The sequence below is a fragment of the Rhea pennata genome, chromosome 22, assembly GCF_028389875.1.
Source record: "Rhea pennata isolate bPtePen1 chromosome 22, bPtePen1.pri, whole genome shotgun sequence".
Lineage (NCBI taxonomy): Eukaryota > Metazoa > Chordata > Aves > Rheiformes > Rheidae > Rhea > Rhea pennata.
In genome coordinates, this window is record NC_084684.1 from 2,841,700 (window position 1) to 2,862,791 (window position 21,092).

A 21,092-nucleotide genomic window follows, 5' to 3' on the forward strand; every position below is an offset into this window, starting at 1 on the left:
AGTACAATCATTAGATAATGGTGACTTACCCGCCAAAGTGAAAACACGTATTTGCTGCTGCCATGTCAGGAGAGAATTGTATTACCCCTTACTTGCTTAATACATTTTAGTCAAAACCGGACTTGATACGTGAGCATCTGGTAGCATCTAACTTTTAGACAAGCTTGAGAGTATTGGAAAATGATTCCTAAATGGATGGATGGTTGATATGGTAGATTTTTTTTCTTTTATTTGGTAAAATTTTTAGAGGGTTGCAGTGTTCAGGGGACCTATGCTTTGAGGGTGCGGAAACAATTGTTCTGTAGCCTTTACACACAATCCTTGTCCTTTGGGTGACCCATCCATTTATCCAAAATGTAAACGCACATGAAAGCTGTTTACTTATCTCCTGGCCTTTTAGTACTTTTGAGTCAGACCAGAATAGGCCTGAGGTGCAAGGTTATTCTTATCCAGAGAGAACTGTTTGTGCTGGGCACATTGCTTGGGCAATAGTTTGTCGGTTACAAAAAACCCCTTGTGATACTGGAGTCCAGTTGTATTAAGACAACATGGCTGTATAACAGGCCATTAATAGAACTGATATAATGCAGTAGGCATGCATTTCTTATGTAACTGCATTTAGCTCCAAGTTTATTTTTATTTCTATGCTAGAATGTGCTGTAGTTCCACTGAGGAAAACAGCAAAAAAGTTTTTTTTTTTCTTTTTTTCTTTCTTTCTTTTTTTTTTTTTTTTTCTTTTTCCCAGTGTTTGTCAGTGGTTAATGAGTAACTTTTTTTTTCTGGCACGCTTCCTTTCATATGACTAATACTGCAGTCTATTGTACGTATGAGACGTGCAAACCCAGTCACAGTGGAAGGACCCGGCATTATATATGACACATCTGGTGCTGTTTTTACTCACGTTCTCCCACTTCAGAAAATCTGATGATGGAAGAGCTAAGAAAGGAATACTACTCAGAGAAATTGGTCTGTATCTTCTATTAAGGAAACATTTTCTCAGCTAGGTAACTCCATGGTATTACTGAGGCAGATGGATTTAAGACTGTCAGAGTATTGGGCAACTACCATAGACAGAAGCTAACCAAGCTGTAATAAATTTGGACTGATGTTATAAGTGGGGAAATGAAAGTGTTTTGGCCTTAGCCCCACTGTTGATAAAACTAAGTATCATAATGTGTACTGCTTAAGGGTTTGCCATGAAGCCTGAATTTTACATAATTCTGGACTGGAATCTTGGCACGGTCTGTTTTTTTCCAGAGAGTAAGGCTCTGTGTTTCCTCTTTATAGTAACTGCTTTTAAGAATAGAGAAGCTGGGAGTATAGCCATCCCTTTTCAAGACAGTTTCTTTGTGTGTTTTTTTTTCTTTTTTTGTGCGTGTGTGTGCGTGTGTGTGTGTGTGTGTGCACGTGCGTGCATGCATATACATATGCCCCCGCCACCCCTTTGTTATTCTTTGTGAGAGACCCAAGTTATGTAACTGGAGTTGGAACAACTGTTGCACTAGTAAAATTGCGTGGAGGGGGGTTTGTTTTTTTCGTCTTTGCAGCTGCTGTAACCTGAAGAAAACTTGTTCCTAGAAACCTGCTTTTCATTTCCAGATACCAGAAGTGAAATCATTGTGATACTAGCAAATAGAGGAATGTTCTACAAGGAAGAGAAACAGAGCAAGTAAGGTTATTCCTAGAGGAGTCATCATCTGGTGCTTTGTACAATGTAGGAAACAGGTCAGTGCTGAACTCTGCCTACAGCTTTCTTCTGGAGATTAGGCTACCAAAAAAAAAAAAAAAAAAAAAAAAAAAGGTAGAGCATCCAAACGAGTGTGCATGCTTGCCTGGGATTCTAGATAATCTTCTGTTAATGAAAAAAAAAAAGATACAAATGCAGTTGAGGAAATGGGATAGCAAATATACCAAAATATCATTGTTACAGGGGAACGTTATGGTTAGATTTCTATTTTGAGAAGCAGGACTTCTAGCCACTTACTTATCATTCTATCCACAAAAACACAAGCACTACACTTTTTCAGTAAACAGAATTCATTATTTGAGTTGTTCAGGTAGTATCTAGTTGATTTATTGGAAAATTTTGTTCAAGAGTAGTAGGAGAGGAAGGATGTTGTCCATGTCTTAGGTGCTGTTGACCTCATTTCAGGCATATCTCATTTTGTATTTTCTATTTCACTGCCTGTACTTAATTTGAAAATTGTTACGTGTAAGTAGCTAAGTAAAAACACGTTGTTTAGGGTTCAGTAGTGACTGTAATGAAAACTCTGTTTCAGTTTGATCTTAACATAATACATGCAGAATATAACACCTGTGCCAAAAAAGGTGTGAAAGTTAGCAAGGTTTTTTTCTGGTTTATCCTGCCATTTTAGAAAACTCATTTCTCTTCTTCCAAAGGTTGTGAACAGGCAGACACTGTATCTGCTCATCCTGCCTGGACTGTTGGAGCACCTGTTACCAGCTGAAGACTTCTTCCAGCAATTGTAGCTAGTTGCAAAGCACAAAGTAAGTGGTGAGTGATGTGCATTTTGCCTGTTTCAGGGACCATACAATGCATGTGTGCTTTTGCAGTACAAGCCTGTTAACCAGATTTCCGCTGCTGTTTTCTCAGTGAAAAGCAGTCCTAGTGGCCTTGTCACATTCTTGATATCTATGAGCCTATCATAGAGCTTAAAACAATCCTAAAATCATGAATGGGCAAGTAAGAACTAATAGTGAAAAAAAACACAGTAACAGTTGTTATTACTTAAACATGAGTTATGCTAGTTTGTTTGTTTCCTTATTTATTCACTTGTTTAATGATGTGGGCTATTTTACATCTTTGACCTCTCCAAATACAAGTTTTATTTGCTGAGCTTGAGTGGAATAATGATTTTTGTTAGCTGCCTGTGATGACCTCTGGCTGGAAAGCAAAACTTAGAATCCTTAATAAAAAGTGAACTAGCTGCATGGTGATCATGCAGTCTAAAGTAGCAAATACCTCGTTTTGATTGCTTTGTCAGATACAGGGGTGAGTTTTAGGCTGCGAGCCCCCCCCCCAAACTATATTCATGCCTAAATTACCATTTATTGGCAGTACGTTGTTTTACTTAACTCCAGCAGAAAAAGTACTGTAGAGCTTGGGTAAGTAACCTGTATTCTGTTGAGTTACTGCAGCACAAAAGCATTTCTTTATTGTTGTTGCTGTTCATTCACATGTGTAAGCAAGATATCTCAATTTTAATTAAGTATAATTAAATTTTATTTATTCAGTTTACTATTTTCCTCAAACATTTCAGTAGCTTAGCATCTCGATTTCCCACTGCTAAATGACTTTGTGAAAATGAGACTATCTCAGACGCAGAACTCTGAGTGTCCGGATCAGAGAAATGCGGTGTAAGTCTGGATTTGATCTACCCTGACAACCTAAATTCCAAGGGAATTGTCTATTTCATACTTGAAGTATCAGACCTGTGTGGTGAGAAAGCAGCTTGGTATCTATTCTGCCCCCACCAAAGGTGTTCATGGAACTTACAGATGACTATTTCTGTATCCCTGATAGTTGTTCTCTTAATTAATTAATGTTTTTGTAAACAAGGGGGGGGGGGCAGGATGGAGAGGATGTAATCAGGTTTTTTTATTTTGTGTCTTCAGATTCATATACGGACAGTGGTGGTTTTACATAGCAGTAGCAGCTCCAGCAAGAAAAGGAAGTTGGTCTGGGTGGACAGAGAAGCATGTAGGACTATATGGGTAAAAGCCAAGCAAACAGTCAACAACAGAGTATTTTTAACATAACACAGTGCAGCATGGGTTTATAGGGCTTTTAATGCAGCCTAAAGGTCAGTGGGGTATTTCCATCTTTATTAGCATTCTGTTGTTCTCAAAAAGTAGAGATGAATGGCTACTTAGAAAAGATAGCAACAACTTCCTGTAAAGTTTAGCAAAGGAGCATGAAATAGCATTTTCTTGCATGAACTGTATTGGCTGTGTTCTAAAAATAGAGAGTAACACAGATTCTTCCCCCTATACACTAACCAATGAATGTTCTTCCCTCACCCCTGCAATTTAAGTCTTCCACTTCTGTTATTACAGCATTCTGACCTCTTCAGGTGAAACCAGGTTGAGGGTGACTGTCTTCATAACGCTCAGTCTGAAGAACTGCACATAATTTGGTAAATTGACTATTAGGTTGAACACAAGGTGTAAGCAGACAAGACAAGGTCTTAAGAATTTAAGTGAAAGTTGAAGACTTTCATTTACTTCTTGTCCACATCCTCCAAAAGCTCTTGGAATCTGAAAGTTATATTTACTCAGTGTTAGTTGTGCCAAAAGCAGTAGGAAAGTCCATAGTAAAAGTTCTGAAATTATATAAAAATAGTTGAGTGAGTTAGTTACAGCAACAAATAACATCATTTGAACTGCCACCCCTTCACCCCCCCCCCCAAGAAAAAAAAAATCCATCCTAGAATAGTAACATACCTGAAGAGCCTAAGCCAATTACAGTCCATGGCCCTGATGTCCTGCTAGGCTAGTGGGCTACAGTCTTTCAAAGTTTAAGTGATGCTTTATTTAGTCATTATCACCAGCCAAAGAACAGGTTAAACTCTTTCCAAAAGGAATAAAGAAACAAGCAAATTAATCCATGATCTACTGTGGCTCCTCAAGTTCAGGTAACTCAGGTGTAGTGTCAAACTTTTTTCAGGTGTTTGCAACTCAGCTCCTGCTTATTCAGCTATTGCAAAATTTAAGTATGTATGTATGTAAGCCATTTTCCTCTAAAGTCTCAATGCAAACTTGACCATTCGTTTTCTCCCTCCCTTTCTAACAAGAACTTTACAGGAGAGAGTAGCAGCAAGAAGGCCTTAATGGCAGAGTTCAACAGGACATGCATGTTAAAGCACTGTTGAGCCAATACACTTGTCAAATTCTACATTTTACTTAAAAATTAATTATACAGAGAAATATACAAAAGTGATGCATTAAATCAAGTTTCATTTGCGTAATGGACCTTTATGGATTTTGATTTCCAGTCACAGACTATACATACATCCACAGTAACCACATTTTCTCCTTACATAGTAAGCTTCTACCTTTCACATTACAGGAGTTAAAAATTGTTTTTCTCTACCCTTCAGTTTAAAAATGCTCTCGTATGCCTTTATGAAAGGATATGAAAAGATAAACTAATTTGAAAGTAAAACTGTAGTGGACTTCCTATTTTGAGTCAAAAGTTTACAAAATAACACTTGAAGAAAGTCTCCTGAAATCTGCAAAAGATCATTCAACAGTTCTGGGAAAATCATGTGCTTATACTTCAGCCTTGCACAGCAAATCCAGATTGCATTCAGGCATTTAGCACACTTGCTGTACCATCACCAGAGATAAATAAAAATAAAACAAACCCTTACAGTTCTGTTGGTTTCCCTAGGTTTTGTGACTAAAGGTATAATATACTCATTCTTTGATCTCTAGCTTTGTTAAAGTTGATAAGACAAATACTGATTTGATATAAACATTTGCAGAAGTATATTATTTTTATTATTTCAAACGGTCTACCTTTGAAGAGGTTTTCATTAGCACAAGTAATGCAGTGATACATATTTCTTTTCCCTTCCAGGCATTTTCGGTTCAAGCCAATGCTAGCAGCTTTCCACAGTATCTAGCCAACTATATTAACTTACTGAATCAGAACAGAGGGAAAAACTGAAGTTACAGACTTCAGTTTCCAAGGTTGTTCACTTGAACTGTTCTCAAAACAACTTGGAAGCAGGGGCCTCCAGACATGCAGACGTTGCAAAGTTTGAGTTCTGTAATCAGAATAGAATCGGCTTGTTTTCTAATACATTTTCAAAGTAATTGAATTAGTGAGCCCTCACTGCAATATTTAACAAAACAATCCAATTCTTTTGTTAAAACAGAGGAGAAAATTTCAGTGGAACACTTGGTACACATGCATTTAACTGTACCACTAATTTGGAATAAAACCCCAAACCAAGCAGTGCACCCTTTATCACAGTGTTAAGCAGAGCTACAGACAGCTGCAATTAACTATTTTTTTTAACCTTTATCTACTTTCCTGTACTGTGAAAAGGAGAGCAAGAGAGAGAGAGAATATGGATAGTTTCAGTTAGTGCAGTAAGACTCAGTACAGCTTCTTTGATTTCTTTACACAGTAAACAGACTTTTCTATATACCAACACCCTGGTCTGGACTTCCTTATTTACATCAAATACTGTTTTACATATGTACAGGTTAGCAAAATACAGGGCTTCTCCCAGAACCAAATGCATTTCAACTATATTTTTGTTATATAATTACTGAAAAAAGAAAAGACACCAGCAGCCCACCACCCTTATTTTCTCACTCACAATGATTCCATTTAGTAAATACTAAAATGGACTTTTATTTCCTTCCAGTGTTGTACTTTCTCTAGTTACAGAAAACCATCAGCTCCAGATTGGTACTTGCACTTCACTCGGGCAGTAAGGAGGATGTTTCAGCAGTCCAGCTCCAGTTGTTCTTGATTTTCACCGAGTCTCAACATAAGCTGTTGTTCATAATAAAGGCTCTTTGCATAGTTTATTTCTTGAGATAGCTTTACTGCAAGAACTTCAGATTTTACATGGACCTGCAAAAAGAAATGTTTATTTTGTTATGTAGCACTAATGTTGTCTGAAGTAGAATATAGTTTTCATTTCTCCATTAATTGAAAGGATTGGATTGGCTGTTTTTCAAGTCTCCTGTAACAAATAGAGATGTTTAGTGGTGATTTCTTTCCTTCTCAGTGCTGAGGCTGAAATACAGAAGGAGTGAGTGTGATGCAGGTAATAATAGATTAGGTATTTTAGGAAGAGAGCAGAAACCATCTTGCAATATTTGAAGTTACCTCCTTTGCCTCCCTTCCTTTCATCTGGCTTGTCTGTTTGGAATGTAAACTGACTTGGGTCAGGGGTGAGCTTGTAAACTTGTCCGTAAAATAGACCCCTGAACAACTACTGTAAGGAAGCAAAAAAAATGTGAGGTTTAGCAGTGAGAGTTCTGATCAACTTAAATATGCATGACATAAAGAGTCTTTTCAGTCTTAGATATTCTGCAGTAAAAAGTGGCACGTGTGTGAGGAGAACAAAAAGCTGTAAGTAATAAATATAAGGCAAAGTACCTAAGTTCAGTGTATTATGTATTGTAAAACTAAAAAGTCCTTTTCAGGTAAAGAACTGTTTTCCCTATTTTAATTTCAGCCTTCAGGAAAAAAGCTGAGGGAAAAAACCCTATAATCTGAATCAGTTTAAGGAGCAAGTTCTTTTGTCTCATAAACTTTTCTAGCAGCAGCTATTTACACTGTTGAGAGAAGAACGTTTCATTGTTACGCAGCATAGGAAACAACACTAATGACATCAAACACTTTCAGAATTAGTATATACATTAAGGGGGGAAAAAAACCCTGCATGAATGAAGTCAGAGGTGCTAGATCCTTACCATTGGTTTTTGTTGTGATGGGCCAGGCATTGCTACACCACTGCTTGTATTAACAGCTTTCTTCGTCAACTGTACATACACTTTCCCATGATCTTTTGAAACAAGGCAGTGATAGAGATCATCATACTTGACTTCTAGGAAGATGGCCTCACGGTCTGCATAGTCACCACTCTTCAGGAAATAAACAGCCTTAGATGAAATGAGAACACAGTAGCTGTCTATGTTCTCCACTGCAATAAAGCTAAGGGAGGGAAAAAAACAAACATCATTTGAAGATAGACAACTGTAACAAATGTCTTAATCTGTTCCGTTTCAGATGCGCTTTAGAAGTTTTTCTGAAAAATTAATAGCATTATATGTACAATTCATTTGTATTTAAAGTGTTATAAAAAGAGAACTGAGCAGTACCCCCTTCAGTTTAAAAAAAGTTTGTACTGTAAATCAAATACAAGCACTAAATGTTGGGCTTCTAGCTTTGGACATAAAAAGGGCGTATACAGGCATCCTTTAACGAGGCTTAGAAAGAGTATTTTCCTTGCATTTGAACACTGCAAGCCCTGATTTTGTAGTTTAATTGTAATTTCAGTTCTATTGCTGATTATGCGAACAGTATGCAGATATTTATGACTGCAGCACTATCCTTCTATATTTCACACCTACTCTGCTTCGTTTTGCCACATACCTCCCTCCCCCTTAGAAGCAAAGAACAAGTTTAACCTGCTGCCTGGATCAGTAGCTAGAAAAGAGAAATTAGCTGTTTAACGTGGTGGGTGAAAGGTTAAGCAGCAAGCAGATTTCCCCAGAGAGATTAGTCTAAGTGATGAATAGGGGAGGTAGAAAGGATGAATTAAGAAGATTGAGAATTATGATGTCCAAAAAGGTTGATGTGTAAAAATAGCAGTAAGGAATGCAAAAGTGAAATAGGTACTTTACACACAAACACTTCTTCCCAGCTCTGATTTACTACTAAATGAATGTTGGTAGATTCTTAGAATTAAATTTTGGTTTATAACTCAAAAGAGTGCTAAATGGAATTACACTCTGTCAAAAGTCCACAAGGGCATAAACATGCCTGTAAGAATAAGATTCTCCTGCTCTCAGGTAGGTTCAAATTTACTGTTCTCTGAACTGTTGTTTTTTACAAGTCTGTCCACTGTTGCACTGATGTGTTATGCAAAATACTCAACCAGTTACCAACACTACAGTCGGCTCTATCATTTACGTAACACTTTGAACAAATGACTCTGAGCTACATCTGAACAAAGCTTTAGCAAGAAACGGAGTTTTTATAATCAAAAACATTTCAAAAGGTCAGATCATAATTTCTTATGAAAACTTGAAAGAATTATTCCAGTAATTTTCTGTTACGAGTTTCCTGAAAGATGTTGTTTTGCACTGAACTTGCCTTTTCCCTGCCCTACACCTCCTAGCAATGTCATCTTACAAATGCTCTTACTTCCATAAACTTGAAAAAGGCATACACACTCATCCAAGGTAGCTACTAAAACTTTCATTTAAGTGCTGAGAAGAGAGCATGGATATTCAAAACAACAACAAAAAAACCCTGTACTGTTGCACTTACCCTGCTGCAATCTTCAAGAAAATGCTTAATACAGAACTGAACTGGAGAAATAGTTTAGCAAAGTGTGTTCACTGTATGTCAAGGAAACAGACAAAAATTTACATTTCACCATTAAAAAAACATAGGTGAGAGACATTAATACAGTTATTGAAAAAAGCAGTTGTCTCTCAGTTTTCCTTTGGAGTTCATCCTAATTGATTAATTTCAAAAACCTTACCTAAAGGTTGGAAGAGTTGCCTCTTTTTTTTTTTTTTTTTTTTTTTTTTTTTTTTTTAAAGGAGAGGTCATACAAGTCTTCATTTTCAAACACAGCAGCATTATGGCCTGCAGATTAGTCCCTCTCCTTAGAGCACACAGGTACATAACTGATACAGAACTCATACAGTATTTTACAAAGATAGTTCAATTAATGTGGGACCAGAGGGAACCTGCTAGCACATTTGCCACCTTCACTTCTTTTCCAGCAAGGAAAGAACATGAAAAGGTGATTTTTTTCAGAAATTTGTAATACAGTATCACTGTTTTAGGCAATTGTGACAGCAAACTTAACAAATTCTAGAGGGCTTTGTATACCTTTCAGAAGGAGAACAGCTGTTTTCCAGTGTACTGTATTGCAGTCTTAAGGCCTTCCTCCGCATGGATGCAAAGTGCCAAAAGCTACTCTTAAGTTCAGTGGAAACAACCAGGAAATTGGACCACAGTGGTTTTTTTGATTGATACTTTTGTTTTTGTTTTTTTGTTGTTTTTCCTAAAGATCAGAGTGTATCTCTAATTTTTCATACAAAATTGTCAGTGGTGTCACGTGTGTTTTGAGAAGTGGAAACAGAAGACAATTTTATGGTGAAGCGTAGAAACATTAGCTAATTTGTAATTCAGGCTCTACATTTTGTTCTAAGTTTGAGTCATGCATAATTGCCCATTCTCTCTTGCCAACTCTTATTTCTCTGTGCCTAGTTCTCAAAACACACGTTTAACCTTTTCAGATACTACTTTGAGATACTACTATAGTTTTTTTAAACAAACCCATACTTCTGTGCTATTAAAAAAAATCTCAAATTAATAAAAGAAAATGAAAATTAAATGAAACATGATCCAGTAGAACAAAGCAGAAGCAACTAGATCTCTGGAGAATTTGTGGGTTTTTAACAACATCAGGAAGTAATTACACAATATTTTCCAGAAGTGAAACAGTGAGCCTAACTGGAAAAAAATGTGGAAACATTTAGTTAGAACAGTAGAGCAAGGTATTAAACCCCCTTTTATGGATTTAACTCTGAAGGAAGATATGCAAATAATCAAGTCTTTAAATGTGTTTTTGATTACAATACTAGGATAAAAGTCAGAGGCATAATTTTGTACTTACTTTCCATGACAAGGAACACTGTTTTCTTGTTGAATGATGTTCGTAATGGTGAAAGTTACAGTAAATGAACAATCTGACTGTTAAGAGCTCACAGATCTGCTCACAGGGTACACTTGTGAAAAGTTCATGCTAAAGTTTGTCACAAATTGGCCTCATCCAGTTTTCCCAACTTAGAGCCAGATCTGCGTGATAGCATGAAGTCTCTCAAATGAGATGAAAACAGGACAGGAAGGGTGTAGAACTATGGGATTGCAAGGAAGTGGCACACTACAAACTCTTCCTTGCAGGTGGCTGAAGGTAACATCCAGACTGGCACGAAGCTTTCAGTGCCTGATTATTGCTATCGGTGGAGTTAAAATAGCCTGCTGAGTTTGTACATCCCTCTTAAGAGGATCACTATCATGTTTCACTCTTCTTTCCCCTCTCTTTTGGTACAACAGTACAGAGAGACCAGTGTAAATAATGAACTATGCCTTAAGACCCTAATCCAACAAACTCACATGTCCTGTAGAAACATACAGATAGTTTCCTGGGCATTAACTCTATAGACATTTTTTCATACTTTTCAAAGCTGATCCCTTACTATATGCTGTTTTCACTTGCTTTCATGCAGATTTAAGCAAGGCGTTCAAGCCCAGATGCTCCATCGTTTTGCACATACAAACCATTCAGGTTATTTAGTACTAACTCTCCTGGTGTCACCCCTCCCCCCCCCCCACCCCGAAAAAAATACACATATTTTTATATATATTTGCAACTTATTTCAGTGTTTTAAGTGTAAGCAGGCTTAGCTCAGGAATAGCATGTACCACTGACCCAAGTTAGCTTCTCTCACATTTAAACCAAGGCCAATTCAGAGTACACAAGTAAGCGATCAGTGCTTGTGCATGTATTGCTCCCATGGAACAACTACCAACGTTCTGTAGGTCTTCAACTGTGAAAAATAGCGAGAAGACAGCAGAGACAGGTAACTGAAGAGAAGTTAGCTGTATCTGTACATTAGTGTGTTAAAGAGGAAAGAGAGCGCGAGTCCTACCAACAGGTACTTGTTTTATCAAAGCACAGTGAGGGCATACGTTAAATGGACTGAGATTTCTTCTTCTGTAAAGACAGTGGCAGCTAGGCTCATTAAAGCATAGAGTCAGAAACCAAAGCTCTGATTCTTCCACAGACAGCCTACCTTGCAGTTAAAGACAAGTGATCTACAGGAGTCCCATGGCACCTGCATTTGTCTGTTGTATATAGTCTGTGGAAAAGCCATGGTAGAAGTCATCAGGTGCTCGTGCTGTGCTGCTAGCCAGCATCAAGAGTAAAAACAAATGAAGTGTGAGTGAGTGAGTGAGTGAGTGTAAGATCAGTCTCTCTTTCCCAAAGACACAAAGATAACACGTAGCTACTTAGTAATTGTGTAAGTCAGTACTTACAACTCATCTTGGATGTTGTCAGTCAGTTTAAACAGCTGTTCTTGTCCTTCTGCTTGACTTCCTGAATAGCGGGGCAGGAGTCCTTGAGGACCTCTACAGCAGCGTGGCTTTCTCACTCTCTCAGCTTGTGTCCTACATAGACAGTAGGTAAAAAAAAATTACCACAACAGCAGTGCTCTTCCTTCCACTTCAACCTGTCAGCACACAAAGTTGTATTTATTCTGAAATATAAGGTGTGACAACGCTTTTAAAATACAGAGTCTTCATTAATACTCACTGCATATGGATTCTGTAATAGGAAGACATGGTGTCAGCTCATACGGTTCTACACTCCAAATATTTCTCAGTTACGTTCTACAGCTAGGAGGCATTATGGTAAACAAACATGAAAAAGCAATCTAAACCTAGTAGTCTGCAGGTTTTCAGATATACGCATTAGTAGAGTTCTGCTGATCTGATTGTTTCTTTTGCTTCTCTACAGAAAGCAGAGTGCACTGAAGACAGAGCTCATCATACTGATGGACAGAGTGTCATTAGGTTGAAAATTAAGGGGCTATGGAAATAGGGAAGCTCAGTCAAGTTAAAGACAGAAGAAAAATCCTGAGTCAGAGCCTCTGTAGCAGATTTAACATACTTCGCCTTTCTTGAGTGTATATAAAAACAAGCAAACTACCACCCTAACACACACAGGGCCTTAGAGACACCAGAGGTTGATACTGGCCATAGTGCTAATGAACTGCAGGCTAGGTTCCTCCCTTAGCAGTATTTTGTTAAAAAACAAAAAAAAAGGAAAAAAGAAACCCAATATTCTGAATTCCTTTAAGCCTTCGGAACGCCCCACCCCTGAAGAATTGTGTTACAGGCTGCCTAGCCCTGCTTTATTCTCTGCCCTTTCCCAATAGCATCACTCTGGGACTGCTGTGCTTTTTCATATCTCTTTCAGGCTATTGCCATTGTTAATTTTTCAAACCAAACGCACCACTTCTGATTAGCCACTTCCCAACTTTATACTTAGTAAAGACCCTGTACAATGAACTTTATCCCTTTTTGATCAAAAGATTGGGGAAAAAAATCATACGCAGCAACACATTTTCTTTTTAAGCTGCTTGGCAATAGCACATTAGAGGACTTGCCTTCTAAGCTTTGCTTTCTGCAGATGTTTTCTCTGGAGCCTTGTTTCTGTGGTACCTTTCCTCTTCAGCAATCCTGTGCAAAACTTGCAACAAATGTACCCTTTTAAATTTTGTTTTCCTTTGAGTCTTTGACATCCCTGCCTTCTAATCATGACATACTTTTTCACTGCAGTAAACACGGTTTGAAGAGAGTATTTTACATGTCATTCATGACTTAAATTTGACCTCAGTGCTCTTACTGAGTGACTGAGCTCAGTGTGTTTTGTTGATACAAAACAGATCAATGATGGTCAATCTATTTTGCAAACAAGGTGTAGAAGCCAAAGGTACTGGTTGTACAGCACAGCAGACAAAAACATCGGCCAATATATAGGGATCAATCTGGTAAGTTTGTTCATGAGATGGTTGTATCACTGAACTAAAGTTACAGTGGCTCAGAAGCAGCACTTGCCACTGATCCATTTTGGAAACTTAAGAGGCACAGACAGCTGTTGACTTCAGTGACTGCACTTCAGCTATGCTATACCAAGTACTGTCTGTGTACTACTGTAACGTTTCTTTGATTAAGCATCATGTGCCTCCTACTGACTGCAAAATGACTGTGTCATATTTTGGATATTTCAACAGGAATACAGTTATGTCTGCTGAGGATTATTAATGGAACCATGATCTCAGAAACCCCATGCAGTTTTCCTTTATGAAGTCGTTCAAGCCAGTGTGTTTGGACATATCTTAAAAGGGGAGGAGGGGGGCAGTTGTGTTAATAGACTCTTCTCTAGTGAAATAATTCTTACATTTCCTTTGTTTTTAGGCAGCACAGCTGTAAGCAAGCTGTTCACAAAGTTAGCTTTTCCTCTTGCAGTAAACCTCTGCTCTCCTCCTCTCCATTACCTTTTAAGAGCTCTACAAAATCAGTTTTTTGAACATTAAGAGGGGACAAGCTCTTCCCGCCCCCCATTTTCGCTCTCAGATTGTTGCCAAGAGACCCTTATTTAACTATTTAACAATTAATCATTATTTTCAGATTTGCTTTGATTGTCCTGCTATACAATTTTGGGGTTTGGTAAGACTCACATTAATTAGTTACGGTGTTACACATCCTAGGTATTATGAAAATTCAGATTTGCTGCATAGAGGTATTCCTCTATTAGTAGCATTTATCTGAATCAAGAGTAATCCAGACACTTAAGTAAATAGATGCTTTTACAATCTATATAGGATTTAAAATTATTCCACTGAATAACAACAGTTGTATGTAGGGGTTAAAACTTCAGTTCTGCCTCCATCTCTATTACCATCTAGTATTAAAACTTTGGCACAAACCACCTTTTCTGTCCCTTCATTTTTCTAGGTACAAGCAAGGTTCTGCTACACCAGGCACTGTTGCCGTGACAGTATTGTTGATTTTATGAACCATTCTTACCAAAGTAGTAACAAAAACAAGCATTTTTCTTCATAAAATGTGAAGTGTTAAAAGTTCCAGAGAAATTAAAAGGTTCCAACCGGTGTTGTTTTCAGGTCTTGCTGTTTGTCCTACTTCCCTCGCTTTTAAAAACAGCGTAACTGAAAAATTTCAGTTATCCCAGAAGTGTCCACTGGCTGTTAAACTTCTCTACAGCACCTATAGCATACCTCAACAAGTTTTAAAGAGGGACTGAAGTTTAATGTATAGCTTCTAACTAGCTACTGCAGCTACAGGCCAATCATTAGCTTTTCACTGGAACACTTCTTTACTATGCATTCTGGAAAGTTAGATAATGGAGCATTCAGCCATTCATACTGGAATGAGCAACACCACTGCATAATGATTTTTATGTTAATAATCTTTCAGATAAGCATTCAACTCTGCTATTTAATCTGTAGCACCATGAGAACCGACAGCTGAAGCACAGCAAGCAAGACTACTGGGGAAAAAAAGGGAAGAATAGGGCTTTTAATCAACCTATTTTGTAGAAACCAGGACATCAGAGAACACTGACTGGTTTCAGTGTCTGGCTTAGAAGCAGGTCAGAGAGACTAAATAAGAATACTGAGCACTACAGTGGATTTCTGCAAGAGTTGGCAATTCATGAACTGTGGGTTTTTGTTTTGTTCTTTAAACAGGGAAGTTAGTATGGTGCTTACTGTCCCCATCACTCCTATGTGCTAAAACATTCAACCTAGTGATAAAAGATAATTCTCACCTTGGTGATAAGAAGGTCAGTTGCTTTTCAATAAAGTGCCGCTAGTGCTAGCGTGAATTGCCTTGATCCTCTTAGTCCATCAGCCCTTGGCAAAGTGGTCTGTTTGGTCTGGACAGCTAATAACATTCCACACTACTTGATTTTTTTTTTTTTTTAACTACAAATTTGTTCTACTGTCTCAAGTTACATTCTGTAAATAATAAGCAACACTGATGAAATGCAAAAAGCTGAAAATTTGTAAAGCGGAATGAACAGTGGTGTGCCCACATCTGTGTTATGTTAAACGTGCACTCAACAGATTTGCTGATTCTTTTTTAATAAGCACACAAAGGCAACACAAGACAGAAATGCCCTCGTGCCTACTGGTCACAGCAGGGAAGAGTGCTGCTGAACGGGGACACAAAGAGACTGGAAATGGTGTCAGGAGATTGAGGCACACAGGGTAGTTCTTCACTGTTCAGACAAAGCTGAACACTGGAGAATCTTATTTCTGATGGCTGTATGCACATTAACTGAAACGCTTACATTACTACAACAGTGTTAATTGGCTGGCTTTTGTTTAACAGTTCATGGAATTCATGTTGACCAGTTCTAAGTCAAAAGCTTTGTGATCAAACAGATCACTGACCCGGTGATGTAAGGAAGGTGTTCAGGTATGTCCAAGTGATAATTACTTAACAACTTAGAAAAAAGCTTTTTAGCAAGACATGTCACACGTTTCACCAAGTCATTATTCTGCAAATACATGTTTACCATTTCTCTAGATACCTAGATAGAATTATTGCTAGGTGAAGAGAACTATATAGTGTTTTTGAAAATAACTGACTCATCTTTTGATGTTTCCTGGATCTAAAAATTTTCCTTAAAGTGTACCTAGACCACTTTGAAATTGAAGTCTTAATAAAACTACATACAGATTCAAAGTTTGTGTTACTGCTGCTTTATCTTTCAGTATCCTCAGTATCAAACCCCAAATTATCAATCAAAATATAACAACTTAAGGAACTTCAACAACTTCCCCAAAGATAGAAGCAGCAAGAGAAAACCCTATTACTGACACAGCCATCACTAAAATCAAAACGGTGAACTGTTGAGATAAGCAGGAATGTTCTATGCCTGCACAGAGCAAAAGGGGACATGTAGCATTATTTTCAGTGTGTCAGTTTTCTGCATCTGAGAGGATGAACATTAAATGATTTGTGCCTTATTTCAGGGAACCTATGGAAACTTGTATTTCATAAATTGCATTTTGACTACTAGCAGATGGTAATGCTAAAAAGTAAAGAGTAAGTACAGTTGCCTCCTTTGCATTGTTGGGCACTGCGGGTACAGTTCCCAACAAAAGTTTATGAAGATGATTTCTTGAAGTCCTGCCACCTGAACCTAGAGAGTTGGCACAGCTCTACCATGGAATTCATTCACCAGTTCAGGCACACATGCTTTTAAGGTGCGTTTTCAAATGCACATGCAGTGCATTCAGTCCAAGTGTTGGATTTGGCATTAGAATATCTGAACTAGCTACAAAAATGTTTAAAATCATGAGCCAGACAGCTCCCCACTGACTGCATATCTGAGGAAGCTCATAGGCACTGTTTATTCCAGCAAATGCGTGGAATATATTGTACTTGTTAGAGTGCTCCCAAAATGCTAGTTTCGGGCAGAAACATGCAAACAAGTGATGCCTAGGGCTAAAACCTCCCACTTACAGTCAAATCCCTCCTCTTTTGGGGGATCTACCAGCTCAGATGCTGAAGACCTTTAGCTGACCCAATACGCTTTTCAGAGAGCTACAGCATGCTGAAGAAGCAACTTTATCGTGTAGGCTGTTCCTGCCAGCTTCCTGGAGATGAGGTTACCTCCCTCCCCCATTTTCTTTCGTACACAAGATCAAACCAAAATTGAATGCTATTCATGTGCTTATGATTGTATTAAATTTCTTCGCAGTCCATGTTCAAAAGGAAGTGAGAACTTAATTCTGCTTTCTTAGAATTAGGGCATCACATGTCACTTTTTTAAAAACAGGAGAACAGCAGGTGAACTCACCCAGCTGATAGCATCTGCATAAGTTTCCACCTGCTAGCATACCGGCCACCTGCATGCCACTTACCTCAGTCATACAGTGTGGATCCATCTCCGACTGTTTTGTTCTGCAGAAACACTTTCTCAAGTACTTTGATATCATTAAGCTTAAGAAGTACATAAAAATGTAACACTGCCATCTCAGTTTCCAGTTTCTCCCAAGCTCTTGTACTGATTATAGAGTGATGTTACTCGAGTTGTCACATTAGAGTTTCTTGTCTTAGAAATCCATTGAAAAACGCTCCCACTCACCTTCTGATTCAAGTCAAAAGATACAGTTCTTAGCAGGGCTTTTTTGCAAACACCTATTTCAACAACACGAGCTGAACTTGCCTTTAGTGAATATTAAAGTTACTAGGGCCATAAAGTTGCTATGCCTCAGGGCACGGTGTAAGGTCAAGAGAGATTCCGCTACAATAGCATGTTTTTAAGTGAGAAAATGTGTGAATTATTTAATCTTTCTCTTAAAACCTCTGAATATAGTCTACTGGCAGAGGCAGGGCAGTGCAGTTCCATTTACTGAGGGAATATTAGTCTTATTTCTGTGCTCATATATATATATATATATATGTATAGTGGTCTTGTCAAAAACTCAATCAGTGCTGGTAAGCAATGCTCATTTGTAGTAACAATGAACACGATCATTTGAATTTTAATTTAACAGAAGTGTTTCCAAATTACGCTCTTACCTTCCTGGGAAAGCAAATCCTTCCTGGGAAAGCAACCACTAGCTCCTATCCAAAACAAAAATATTAACTGCTAGGCCTGCGTGAAGGGCTAGTGAAGTGGACTATGTTGACTGTATTCATGTTTTCTACAGACTCCATCATGTATTTTTCAGTTAGCACAAGTCGTGCTGCAAGCAGCACAGCAAAGCCCTTGACCACAAACTTAACTGAAAGAAAAAGATGATTTTTAACGGTTGCAAGAATGATCTAAATCAACTGGCAAAACTGATAAAGAGCCTTCCACATGTTAACAGCAACATTAGGCGAAAAAGATTATCCATAAAAATACCAGCCACATACTAAATGAGGTGACATCAAGGCAATAAATAACTCCATCTGTATGAAAGACCTTGTACAACAATCCAGAAGATACCTCTGAACAAAAAAGGAACTAACTACGGATAAAACAGTATTGAAAAAGAGCTGTGAGTCTGGGCTTTTTTTTTTTCTTTTTAAGGGTCAGTTTTACATGCTTCCCCCCCCCCCCCCAGATCACTTTATAAATCTGCTGCACATTAAAAATCAGACACACACGTATTTTTTCCAAGTAAAAAAAGTTGAAGGTTTACATTCTAAACAGTAATGTGACTATTTCTGAATGGCAGCAGTATATATTACATGCAGTGTGAGAGGGTTAAACAGGACAGCCTCAACTCTTTATAAACTTTTGCCCTCTGGATATGTACTCATTGGCTGCTGTACAAGACTTGAGCTGTATTACACGCCTTAACGATATGGTTCAACTGTCGGTCAGGCTTGGGGCCTGGCAATAGGCCAGACCGCAATCAATGGGACACAAACCTCCCCCTTTCAGATCATCACGAAAGCTCATATTATCTCCTTTTTGTCGTGCTGGTTAAATTTATGGAGCAGAACCCCGAAGCTGCATTCCTTGGCTTGGGCCGGCCCACGCGGGCCTCCCTTTGTTTGGTACTGTAAGCGAGGCGTGCTTTGGAGGATTGCAGGGTTGTTAGTTCAGGCACTGACTGTTTGCTCATGACTGAAATGAAGAGAGTTCAGTGGAAGGGCAAAAGGACAGCACAAGTGTAAAACCCTATCCCAGCAGGCCCTGGGCTCTCATATACCGACTCGGGACTAGGACTGAACACAAGAACTTGCTGTAAGCAACAAAGGAAAAAAGTCTGTCTGCTAACAGGTAAACAGGGTAAGCAGTACATAGCACATTCCTTGCCAGAAGGTCAACTGCTTTCAAGTAAGCCTGTAATTACTACATAAATATAAACCTAAAATAAACTAATCTGGCTTGCCACACTGTATGAAAGCAGTATTAGTTATAAAGCAATGCAGTATCTTATAATATGAGAATACAAATCTTAGCAGTATAAACAGTATTACCTGTCCATCAGCATGTTTTACTAGTTCAACCATTTTAAACGTGCAGAAACTTCAGACAATCTGAGGGCATCATTTTTATGCTTAGCAGGAAGGTGTATGAAGTAATTCTTGTAACACAAAACTAGTACTACTGGAAATACAGTACATAGGAAGTCAAAAATCATCTGGAGTGGGAGTGAATGGAAGGGCAACTGAAGCATGCTGTGGCAAATCCATGCAAGAGAAATGGGTAAGTACAAGGAAAGCCACAAGGACTAAAGAGTAGCAATATGACATTGAGATAGCTATTTGTAAGGACTGCTTCACAGTACATACTTCTTGTCATGGTCTGTCATTTGTCCTCTTATTGATTATAATGGAAGACACCCATGTACTTGCTGTACTGCGCTGATAGCCTATTTTCACCTTCATTGATGCAAGGAAGACTAGTAAAAATTACTTCAAGAAAGTTGCCCTAGACATACTGTACTAGACTTGACCCCTTTGGGGCAACAAACTTACACCTGGACATGAGGTGATAAAGCCACTGCACTGGTGAGTCCATCCATTGTGCTTTAAATAAATAAAACACAGTATTGCTATTGCATTAACACCAGTTTCATCTTTTCTGCTGTTTTTATAAACTGAAAATACTAGTAACAAGGCCAAAAGTTGCTTAAAAACTCCTGCAGAGCATGCGTGACATGTTTTCAAGAATGGGGATCAAGTCTGACTGGTTTAGTGCATTCTGATGATTTGTCCTGGCACATTCCAACCGAGTCAACTGTTTTTGAATAATGTTTGTTTCTGGTGTGCATACGTTTTTCACTTACCCCACCTAATTCCAAGCAAGTAGATTTCTGAATGGAAACTCTGAATACTTCATTGCCTGATCTTCGTTGACTTTTTAGTTTGTTCTGCTGATGCTAACAGATGAATCTAGTTTTTCAAACCCTCTCCAGTACCATTCTGGAAGATAAGCTTGCAAATGATTCACATCCTTGCAGACCAGTTAAATCTATAGTCCATTAATCTATGTAATTTGTCCAATTATCTAAAACTAAGAAAACTATGACGTGGAATACGCAGAGAAAGCAACAGCACTTAGTGGAGAGCCTTCTAAATAAGGAAGGATCTAAAAAACAAATGCCAGACATACAGCAAACATACAAAACAGCAAAGGTGTCTGCTTTACTTTTGAGACTTTGTGTCCAAAAGCACTTGCTGAAATACAAGGTAACTCAGTAAAATACGCAGGCTCTAGAAATACAAACATATTTAAGGAAAGGTGCACATTTAAATGGAAGAAAAACTCATTTTCTTGAAAATATTCGTATCTACATTAACCAAAATCATAGGGAAATTAATAGCTAAATACTGCAAAAGGGCACACTGTAATGGAATCTATTTTGTGGGGTGAATGGAGTCCTCCTCTTAAGTGTCATGTAAAGTTTAACTAGTGGAATAAATCCATCAAGGGGCTTAAAACCTCTTTTCAGCTTTTCAGAAGAGAGTTTAATTGCAGAAGTTTCTTACAGATAACAACAGGCCTATATAACAGTGCATTGATTTAACCTAACCAGAAAATACGAGTTTCCTGACTTCCAAATGTCTGCCTGTTCCCAAAGGGGTCAACTTTCACCTCTTCAAAAGTACAGCACTTGAAAATGAGCTAGTGTAGCCCTGATGCCTGTTTTCATCTGCTTCCCTTCATACGAGACTGCTCTAATGCAATATAATGCTTTTTCCTCACAAACTTAGTTTCACAGCTGAAATGCTTTTTCATCCTTTAAAAGTTACTCTT

At 38.1% G+C, this 21,092-nt stretch overlaps 1 protein-coding gene and 1 long non-coding RNA gene across 8 annotated transcripts in view; one reads left to right on the forward strand and one right to left on the reverse strand.

Moving 5' to 3' along the window:
* The first annotated feature begins 869 nt into the window (after nt 1-869).
* LOC134150045 (uncharacterized) lies at nt 870-7,131 on the forward strand. The gene is made up of 4 exons (XR_009960579.1): nt 870-966; nt 1,600-1,725; nt 2,401-2,508; nt 6,402-7,131. It is a non-coding gene; the product is annotated as an uncharacterized LOC134150045 (long non-coding RNA).
* Nucleotides 3,792-21,092, reverse strand: part of VPS13D (vacuolar protein sorting 13 homolog D) — a 113,246-nt gene continuing 95,945 nt past the window's right edge. For 6 of the 7 annotated variants that reach the window (XM_062593526.1, XM_062593529.1, XM_062593525.1 and 3 more), the window contains 3 exons: nt 11,831-11,962; nt 7,462-7,702; nt 3,792-6,613 (listed from right to left, as the gene is read on the reverse strand). In XM_062593526.1, coding sequence (XP_062449510.1) covers nt 6,482-6,613; nt 7,462-7,702; nt 11,831-11,962 — 505 coding nt within the window. In that variant the 3' untranslated portion in view covers nt 3,792-6,481. Of the gene's footprint in view, nt 6,614-7,461; nt 7,703-11,830; nt 11,963-21,092 lie in introns of those variants that run through there. The other variant, XM_062593530.1, reaches the window with a different exon arrangement.